Raw genomic sequence first — 11698 nt, 5'->3', positions numbered from 1 at the left:
AAATTGATGAAGGTATATTCTTAGGATATTCCACTAAAACAAAAGTTATACAAGTGTTTGAATTTCAACACTAACAAATTTGCGGAAAGTGAAAATGAAAGAATTGATGAATTTGTAGAGAAGAATGAAAAGGAATTCAAGAAAGAACCTAAAGATTACATAAACTTTGTTTACATATATGAAGGTGAACCAAGTAACTTATCTAAACTAGAGAAGGAGGCTATTGAGCATCAACAGTTAGGCACTATGAAGGCTCAACATAAAATATCTCTTGAGCATTTATATGTTGTCGAGTATCAGGTTGTAGGAGCTAAGTCACATAGAGACGAGACCAAACACCAGTTAGATAATATTGAGTAACATCCAAAGATTCCTAAAGAAAATGAGAAAGAAGGACCAAGTAAAAAACAAAAGAGATAGAGAGAGATCTAACCCTCTCTTAACAAAGTATGTAAGGATAGACCATACACAAGATCAAATTATTGGAGACAAAGATTCAAGAGTCATGACAAGAAAAAAGTAGAAGAATGGTACATGTTTACTATGTGAGTTTGAGCCTAAATTGGTAAAAAAATGCTTTCAGAAATGAAGATTTGATGAAAACAATGAATGAGGAGGTTTTCAAGAATGAAGAGTCAAGTACTATCAAGCTTTAGTAGAAAAGTTATGTCAAGCATTAGCATGCTGCCAAGCATCAAGTTATATGATACAAGTCACATAGAGAGAATACCAAACACCAACTCGACAGTACTAAGTTACAACTAGAGATACCTGAAGAAGATGAGAAAGCAAGACCAAGTGAACAACAACAAAGAGAGATAATATCAAAACCTATCTTAGCAAAGTATTTAAGAAGACACCATACTCTATAATAACTCATTGGAGATAGATTCAAGACTCATGACAAGAAACAAGTTGAAGAATGATGCATCCTTAGTATGTGAGTTTGAGCCCTAATCAAACTCAAAGATTCTTTGGAATGAAGATTAGATTAAACCAATGAATGAGGAAATTGATCAAATAGAGAAGAAAAAGACATGGACATTGGTACCAAGGCCTAAGGATAAGAATGTGATTTGAATAAAATGGGTATTCAAAAATAAGCTAATGAGAAAGGTGAAGTTGCAAGGAATAAATCAAGATTTGTTTGTGAGGTATATGCACAAGATGAATGAAATGACTATGGAGAATTTTTTTTTCCAATTGCAACGTTGGAAGGAATAAGAACATTAATTTCATATGTTTCTTACAAAGGTTTCAAAGTAGATCAAATGGATGTGAAATCTATTTTTTAATGGAATCTTGGAAGAAGAAATCTATATTGAACAACCTGGAGGATTTGTTGAACCTAACAAGAAGAGAATGGTATGTAAGTTGCACAAAGCATTGTATGGGTTGAAACAAGCCCCTAGCACATGGTATGAAAGGTTACATACATATTTGGTGAAAATTGGTTTTGCAAGAACTAATGATAATATCAACGTGTACTGGAAAATATTATATTTCTTAATCTTTTATACTCTATCTATGTTTCTTCTAATTTTATAATTTTGAAAACATTTGTAATTTTAATCACCTTCTTCTAGCCATACCTCTCTAGATTTTTTCCTCTAGTAGATTTCCACTTTAAATAAAATGTCCTCGTGTTTCTTTAGTAATAGTTTCTCCCTATTATAACTGACATGATTCATGCCCTCCTTTGTTATTTTATTTTAAGTCATATTATTTCATTTTCTACATCCAACTTTTAGTCAAAAATACTTGTAAAGTACATTGTGTTCCATTCTACCATCTTTATCTTGATGAATATTAGTTTTGATAAAAAATAGAATAGACTTAAGTCCTCAAAGGAGCAATTCTTCAACCAATGTTCTAATAGATCCATTATATAGGATAGCATGGATAAGACCTCAGTAGAAATGAATGTATATTTTATTTTCGTTATATTTTGAAAAACTATATTTTATAGTTAGCTCAAAATCTAATATTGATATTCTAAAAAAATATGCCACATCAAGAATTAGATTTGCGATTTTTTGTGTGAAATATAAAGAGATCAAGATCTCTTCCTTTAAATCATGGAAAAAAATTTCTTTGATAACAATACTGGAATTTAATTTTTGTATTTAATGCACAAATTAGTGATCAAAATCTCAAATAAATCTCAAATCCAATATAAGTGAAACTAAACATCTAGGAAGATAACCAAGACCAAAGAGAAACTATGCAAATCATAACATGTATCATGTCCTTCTACACACATCTCTAGATACAAAATATTCCAAGTAAGATCTCCTTTATAAAAAGCCAACTATGAAGATAGAACTCATAAACCATTCATAGACAAAGGAATAACCATTCCTTATCCAACGAATATGCCCTTGATATAAAACCACCTTCCAAATCAAACACCATAACAACAAATGCATAGGAAGATAATAATGCTAAATCATCTCTCAAATGAAGCCTCTAGTAATAACTCATGTACCATCTAGCTCAAGATCTATATCAATGAAAGAAAAGCATAAATATAATTTTCCTAAGAGAAAAAATGGGCTATAACTCTCACGTAGTAAATTACCAAGTAGAACAAGAGTGGGGAATGAGAATGTTCATCAAAATATGCAAGTCTCCAACCAAGAATCATCTAAGAAAAATCTTCTCTCAAGTACATATTAGGTAAATGCCCTTTAGAATTCCTTCTAAAACTAAACAAATGTCTCAACAAATATTTCTCCAATACAAGAGAAATCAGCAACACCACTATCTCCAAGTATCCATGATCATCTATAACTAATCAATCCACCATGCCAACTCCAAATGCAATATAGAAATATCATGAAGTATCTAACAAATGACAAATGCAATCAATTCCAAGAAACTAACCAAGATCAATGTCAAAGTTTCAACCATGACCTAAGGAACATATTCATCACAACATGATCTAACCATATCAACCAAAGAGATAACATGCTTGAACACACCATAACATGTCAAAACTTTAAATGTATATCAAAATTATACCATGACATAATAATGAAATCATCCTAACACCAAGGATAACATATCAAATGAAAGCATAAACCATAGCTCTATCAAGAACCCCATGAGTATTCAAGATGCAACCATCTCCACACACCATGAAGAACCATCTGCACACACCATGAAAATAACAAGTGCACCATTCAAATGTCAAAGAATATTTTGCAACAATAGGATCTATGATATCCTCCAACATATACAAACACTTAGTATATATATATATATATATATATATATATATATATATATATATATATATATATATATATATATATATATATATATATATATATATATATATATATATATATATATATATATATATATATATATATCAATGACAATGATAATAGCTCCCACTCAACCTTAGTACTGAGTCACCCATGACATCATAACATCCAAATCCTACATGAATATCCTCCAAGGCTACACACACACAACCAAATGTTAGTACCAATTGGAACCAAGCTCTTCAAACCAAGAAGATAGAAAGTAAACTAGGAACTAATCAAGCACTTCCACCTCATCATTGTCACAAGCTCCTACTAAACCGTGTATCCAATATATGAGTATGTGTAGGATCATGGTGTGCCAAAAAGTAGTGATTTGAAAAATATGTTGTTTCAAAACATATAAAAGAATTTTAAAATACACTTTGAATTTTTTTCCCACCCGTCCTGATACCAACCCAAAAATGTAATACCTTGCCTTATCAAGTAACCAATTTGAGAATGACTATCTCATTTGAGAATGAGTATCTGATTTGAGAATGCATACCTGATTTGAGAACACATATCCTATTTCATAATGAGTACCTGATCTATGCACCCAAATCATGGTGTCAAATTCAAAGGTAAAGGGAGTGGGGACCAATTTTTAATTTTAATATTAATTTTAATTTGCCAAACTCAAAGATGGGGACCAATTTTAAATTATATTGTCCTAGTAAAATATAGTTATTGGGGGAGGGAGACAATTAATATATAGTTACTAAAATTTATTATATAGTATTAAATAATTATAACTATTATTTATTATATAATTATTTTATGTACATTTAGTACTTATTATATATTAATTTATAATTATATACTATAATTATATATTATAAATAGTAATAACCTAAGTTAATAAACTATATTATGATGTATTTTCCTAGGCTTCCCCCTAGGGACGTACATCTTGTCTTCCAATGAGTTCAAAGGAGCCATGGGATACCCTATGACCCCTTTCAACCCATTATACAACAACATATGTTCCTACGAGTCACAAGATGTCTAGGATAATACATCTAGTGTTTCAATGCATATAAAGGGTTTATAGTGTATCCCATGACCCCTTTTGACCTATTACATGATAACATATGTTCCTAGGGATCATAGGACCCCTATATACATACATGTTGTGTTCATTGAAAGAGGTCATAGACTATCCTATGACCCTTTCGACCTATTACACAACATATGTTCCTAGGGGTTATAGGACTCCTAAGAATATATGTTGTCATGTAATGGGCCGAAAGGGGCCATAAGGTATCTAATGACCCCTTTTGACCCATTAGAACACAACATGTATGGCCCTAGGATCTTAGGACCCCTAGGAACATTTGTTATTGTGTAATGGGTACAAAGGGGTCATAGGATTTTGACCCATTGGAACACAACACACATGATGATAAGGGTATTGGGACCCCTAGGAACATATATTCTCATTTAATAGGTCAAAAGGGGTCAAAAGGGGTCATAGGATATGCTATGACCAATTTCTACCCATTGAAATATAAGAGGTAGGTCCTTAGGCACTCTAGCAACCCTAGGAACATATGTTTTCATGTAATGGGTCTAAAGGGGTCATAGGATACCCTATAGTATTTTTCTACCCATTGGAACACAACACGTATGTCCTTAGGGGCTCTAGGAACCTTATGAACATATGTTATCATGTATTTGATTGAAATGGGTCATAGATTATCCTATGAGCCATTTCAACCAATTTAAACACAACATGTTTTTACCTAAGGGTCCTAGGATCCACAAGAATGTATTTTGTCATGTAATGGGTTGAAAGGGCTCATAGGATATCCTTTAACCCCATTCAACTCATTGGAACACAACATGTATGTCCCTAGGGGTCCTAAGAACCATATGAACATATTTTATCATTTAATAAGTTGAAATGTGTGATGAAATGCCCTATGACCCCTTTCTACCAATTTCAACACAACATGTATGTTCCTAGGGGTCTTAATATGTTATGTAATGGGTTGAAAGAGGTAATAGATAATCCTATGGCCACTTTAACCCATTAAAATTCCTCACATATGTCCCTACATACATCATGTGTTTTAATGGGTTGAAAGGGGTCATAGGATTCCATATGACCCCTTTTGACCCATTAAATGATAAAATATGTTCATAGGGGTCCTAAGATGACTAAGAAAATATATAATATGTTCAAATGAGTTGAAAGAGGTCATATAGTACACCATGATCCCTTGCAACACATTATATGATGTCTAATATATGTTCCTAGGGGTCCTAGGACCCATAGGGAAATAAATCATGTGTTTGAATGGGTTGAAAGGGGTCATAGGGTAACCTGTAACCTCTTTAAACATATTTCATGACAACATGTGTCTTTAAGGATCCTAAGACCCTTAGGGACATATTATAATCATTTATATGGGTTTAAAGGGGTCATAGGATAACCTATGACCTGTTTTAGTGCATTTCATTACAACATTTGTCCCTAGGGGTCTTAGGATAGCTAGGGACCTATTTTATTTGTTCAAATGGGTCAAGAGGGATCATAGGATAACATCTTACCCCTTTTGACACATTTCATTACAAAATATGTCCCCAAGGGTCCTAAGACTACTAGGTACATATTGTTATTGTTCATATGGGTCAAAAGGGGTCACGGGATAACCTATAACCACTTTTGACATATTTCATGATAACATATAGATCCATAGGGACCTATTTTATTTGTTTTAATGGGTCGAAAGGGGTCATAAGCTAACCTACAACCCCTTTTGACATATTTCATGATAACCTAGGACCCCTTGAGACATATTATAATTGTTCATATGAGTCGAAAGGGGTCATAGGATAAGCTATGACCCATTTTGATGCATTTTATGACAACATATGTCCCTAGGGGTCCTAGGACTACTAGGAACCTATTTAATTTTTTGGAATGAGTCAAAAGAAGTCATAGGTTATCATATGATGGCTTCTGATATTTTTCATGACAAGATATATCCCTAACGGTCCTAGGACCCCTTAGGACATAATTTATTTATTTGAATGGGTCGGTATGTGTGACAGGATAGTCTATTAACCCTTTTGACACATTTCATGATAGCATATGTCCCTAGGGGTCATATGACCTTTAGGGAGCTATATTTTTTTCATTCCAATGGGTTGAAAGGGGTCATAGGATAACCTATGACCCCTTTTAACATAATTTATGATAACACATGACCCTAGGGACCCCTGGGGACATATTATAATTATTCATATGAGTTAAAAGGGGTCATAGAGTACTCTAGGACCCCTTTTGATCCATTAAATAAGAACATATGTTCATAGGGGTCCTAGGACCTCTATGAACATATATCATGTGTTCAAATGAGTCAAAAGGGGTCATAGAGTGCTCTAGGATCCCTTTTAACTCATTATATGACAACATATTTTCCTAGAGGTATAGGGGTAATAGGACCCCTAGGGACATACATGACGTGTTTAAATTGATTAGAGGTTGTCATAGGGTACATTATGACCCCTCTCACCCAATTATATGACAACATATTTTTTTAGGGATCCTAGGACCCCTAGGAACATAAACCATGTGTTTGAATGGGCTAAATGGGGTCATAGGATGCACTATGACCCCTTTTACCCCATTAAATTAGAATATATGTCCTTAATGATCCTAGGACCCCTTCGAACATATATCATGTGTTTGAATAAGTTGAAAGTAGTCAAAGAGTATCCTATAACCCATTTTGACCAATTATATGATAATATATGTTCCTAGGGCTCTTAGAACCCCTAGGGACATATATCATGTATTTAAATGGGTTGAGTGAAGTTCTAGGGTACCCTATGACCCCTTTTGACATATTAAATGATAATATATCACTAGTACATTTGATCCCATCTTTAGATCAAAATTTTTAACCATCTATTAAAATGGGGTCAAATTGGTTAGAATAGGCAACGAAAAATGTCTTTTTTTAAAAATCCATGCCTGTGTTAGTCAAAATTTCGAACAACATGGGCTTGTTATGTTAAAATCAAAAAATTTTTATTTCATGCGGGTTGCGAGTGGAATTGTAGTTGGTCCATTTGGAGAATGGGCTCGTGGGCTGTAGAGGGTGAGAAGTCCTTCAGTTGGAGTGGCAAAAGAAGGGTAACATTCATTTCCTAGCCATATGCTATAGAGAAACATGGACATGGATGGGCTGGGAAGAAAATTGGACCTTGCAAAAGACAAGAAGTTTATCAGGAAAGCTGAGGAGCTGAGATGCCTTAGTAATGTGTATTTTAATTCTTCCAATTTTGGTGTGGTATGTTTATCTAAGCAATGTGTCAAATTTAGTGCAATTTTTATCATCTAGAATGCAATTTATTGGGAATATTCATCATTGAGTCCTTTTTAAACCCCTTTTCATCCACAAGACGAGGTTTGCAAATTAGTTCTCTACTTTGAGCTCGTTGCTACAAAGTAATTTATCTTAAACCTTATTTAGATGGGTTCATCTAATTTTACATTGAAAAGGATCGGGTCATTTCTCAAATTTATAGCATAATCCTTACAACAAAAATCATGCCACATGCTAGCAGTGAGTTAATAAAACATTAGGTTGAATCTTATTAATGTCATCTATCCTTGCCATTACATTGCATTCCTTAAGACTGGATATATGTTACCTGAGAAGAAATAATTTAACAAGAGGAGAAATTATTCCTTCGACACTAGATGATTCCCATTGCTTACCCTTCATGGATTTCTAGTTCTCATTCTTTATGATTTTATTAGAAAAATTGCAACAATGAAATTTAATTTTCAATGATTGAATGCATTGTTTGTACAGATTACAAGTTCCCTTTGATAGACAGAAGGCCATTAGGCTAAGTGGCATGTCTAGGAAGGCATTTACTAGATTCTTGAATGTAATGCAAAATGCACTTGGAGTTAGGTAGGTTAATTATCTAAATCAAATTAGGTGCAATTCTTTGTCTATTATCTCTTTTGATATTAATGGATTATATTCAAAAATGATGACAGGTTTGCACTTTTAATTTTCCTTGCAGACCAAAGCTGGACATTTGAGAACTTGGAATCTAGTTTGGATGTCTTAGATTGATTGGGTCTTCCCAAAGATCCTTGTCTTTGTAAGTTCTAGTTTCTTTGACTCATTTTTTAGCTCTCAAATGGTTTGTTTACTTAAACTTCAGACCTTTTTCAACTTACTGGTCAAATATTTATATAGTGCTCTATGGAACTTTAGAAACTAGGTTTCCTTAGTTCAGATTTTAGGACCCAAATGGTTTGTTTTCTTGGATTTCCAATCTTTTGAAATTTATGGCTCAAAGGATTATAGTATTCTCTGTGCTTGGGGAAATTATTAGGGTGGGTATAATGAGTTCATTGGAGTAAGTCTTAAGGGCATTCTAAATAAAATCCTATGCTCTTATACTTTGACCTTGAGCTCTCTAATAAGTGTGGGGTTATCATATGATCCTCGAGTCTTGTCAGCCCAAAATCATGATCAAATATGCAATTCTAATATTAACCTTATATAGATACAAAGAAAGATTTATAGCTACTCTACCAGAGTCTTGGAGATCAAGTGCCAATTTCTGTCATCCAATGTTCACTGTAGTAGCTTTTTACCTATGTGGAAGAAGAAATAAGGTTTGTTTGTACTTGCATATTTCAAGCTTGTTATTAAGAAAAGTATAATCCTTTGATTCTATAGTCAATATGAATGAAGGATATAACGTAAAAGAATTTTTTTTTTCTTTTTTCTTTTTCTTTTGGATGAACAACTTAAAAAAATTCAAACTCTTACTCTTCTGTTGCTTTTTATCATCACACATATGAAAATGCTATAGTAATGGCCTCAAGTTAGTCTTCTCTAAACTTTGGTTTCATGTTTATCCATATACCCACCCTAAGTTCTAGAACTTGTCATGCAAAAACCTAACTTATTTATCTAGATGCAGTTAAAAGTTGATAGGATGAAATTGATCAAGATATGTGGTACATTGGACTTCGAGTTTTCAAATGTCACTGTTATTTTTGGGTGCATAGAAATCTTGAAGGTTTTATAATATTATTCACATTGTTAATTTTTAGATGCTAACTATATCAAACAAGGAAACCCTCTCAATAATTTATGTTTTTTCTTAACTATATATATATATATATATATATATATATATATATATATATATATATTTCTAATTATTTGGGCTAGGTTGCAACATCTATGAATGATCTCTATTTTGATGTTGTAGGAATTGCCAAAGAAAAGAAGGATCCAAAATCTGTGAAAAACAATAGATGCGTGTTTTCTTTAGAGACTATTTTGTTTGTGTGATGACATTGATTTTTTAACCTTTGCATATTTTTTATATGGCAAGTTCTTTTAATTAATTATGGTCAAGTTTAGACTAGGTTCATTCTTTTTACTTAATAGATAAATTCTTATGTTTTTGTCCTTGCCTGGTGCTGAAAAGTTTGAAAGATTATTTCGGGCTTGTTTACATTGTAGTGATTGTGGCCTTTACAAATTTCTCTTATATAAAATTCACATGGGCTGGCATATCTCAGTTCCTTATTGTTGAAGATTTCAAAGTGCATTGTACTCTTATGTCTTAAATTGGTTTGACAGACTAGCTACACAATCATTTATTTGTTCTTTACATGGTTGAATTTATTTTCACACCATCTTTAACAATTTCTTAGGTTCACATTGATTTATTATGGAAAATTGGAACAAAAGCTTGGTCTAAATTCTAGTTGTTATTATTGTTGTAGGCAACTAAGTGTATTGGCTGTGTATGGACAGAACCTTTGGATGCATTACCAAGCAAGAGAATACATGAAGACGAGGCAAAAGTTGACAATAGTGGCGAATCAATTGATGATGAATATGAACTTGAGATAACTCGGTTCATATATTATACCTAAAATTTTATGAAGTTATTTTTATATATTTGATGTTATTCCAATGTGGATAGACATGCAAAGCATTTCTCATATAATAATTAATAACTAAGGATGTAAATCAACTTAGCTACATTGTTTTATGTGAAAGAATGTGTTTCTTAGTTAAGCATTGGTACTTGAGTGTTTCTTTTATTGATGATTGGAAGCACAAGCTTATATTTCTACATGGTTGAAGGATGTTGTAGTTAAACATAATAATATTTTATTGTAACTATAGTAACATTCCATTTGCATGGTAGTGAAACAATGTAGGAAAAGTGTAAGTGGAATTCAAATATTCACATCCAATTAAAACACAAGGTGAAAACTCAGGGGTTAACTAAACAAAACACTAGCTCTTATAAAAAAAGCTACATTATGTTCTGAGAGCTTGAGAGAGCTGATCTGACTATAGTATTTGTATCCCTTGCCTAGTTTCCTAGTTTAAATTGCAATCTGGATTACTATGAGATTTTCATATGTTGCCTTTATTGTGAAAACCTTGCTCTTGGACGGTTTAGCCTTTTCGAAGATGACACCAAAATAGTCTAGTTCAATAGTTGATGCTAAAACAATTAAACTTAGAGCTCTATACAATGACACTGCTGCAAAAATCCAAGGAAGTTTGTTTCAAATGTCCTTTGTAAGATAAAAGTTCTAAGCCTCCCTTGGATGTTAACCTTAATCTTGATTTTCATTGTGTAAGTACAAGAAAAAGAGATGGCTAAATTTTCGAGAATAGGATTGATTGGATTGGTTGTGATGGGGTAGAATCTAGCTCTCAACATTGCAGAAAAAGGCTTCCCCATCTCAGTCTACAATTGGAGCCTAGAAAAGGTAGATGAGACGGTAGATAGAGCCAAGCTAGAAAGAAATCTACCAGTAAAAGGCTTCCATGACACCAAGGAATTTTTTCTCTCAATCCAAAAGCCCAGAGTCATAATCCTTCTGATCAAAGTAGGGCCCCCAATGGACAAATCAATTGAGACTCTGGCTACCCACATGAAAGAAGGGGATTGTACTATGGATGGTGGGAATGAATGGTATAAAAAAATGGAGAGAAGGGAGGAGGAGGTGAAGAAGAGGGGGCTTCTGTATTTGGGCATGGGGGTTTTAGGGGGTGAAGAGGGTGCTAGGAATGGCCCTTCTCTTATGCCTAGAGGGTCATATGACGCTTACAAGTATATTGAGGATATAATTGTTAAGATCATTCTGCAGGTGGATAGTGGCCCTTTTGTTACCTATATTGGAAAGGGTGCATCTGACAATTTTGTCAAGATGGTGCACAATGTGATTGATTATGGTGACATGTAGCTTATTATAGAGGCTTACTATTTTTTGAAGTCTGTAGGTAAGGAAATTCAAGATTCAATTATTTCTCACTTTCTATGGGTACTTTTTTTTGGTGGGTGATATGATCTATTGAAGTCTA

The 11698-nt window shown here is 33.2% G+C and overlaps 1 protein-coding gene across 1 annotated transcript; it reads left to right on the top strand.

The window, feature by feature from the left end:
- The first annotated feature begins 7495 nt into the window (after positions 1–7495).
- LOC149543982 (origin of replication complex subunit 6-like) lies at positions 7496–10248 on the top strand. Its single transcript, XM_089795866.1, is given in 8 exon segments — positions 7496–7619; positions 7728–7773; positions 8144–8248; positions 8364–8444; positions 8856–8967; positions 9279–9341; positions 9533–9618; positions 10125–10248. Coding segments are annotated over 8 exon segments (741 nt in total).
- The last annotated feature ends 1450 nt before the right edge of the window (positions 10249–11698 follow it).

The sequence above is a fragment of the Cupressus sempervirens genome, chromosome 8 (assembly GCF_028749045.1).
Source record: "Cupressus sempervirens isolate cs-2001-9-10 chromosome 8, ASM2874904v1, whole genome shotgun sequence".
NCBI lineage: Eukaryota > Viridiplantae > Streptophyta > Pinopsida > Cupressales > Cupressaceae > Cupressus > Cupressus sempervirens.
Note: the sequence above shows the minus strand (reverse complement) of the source record. Positions and strands in the feature narration are given on the sequence as shown.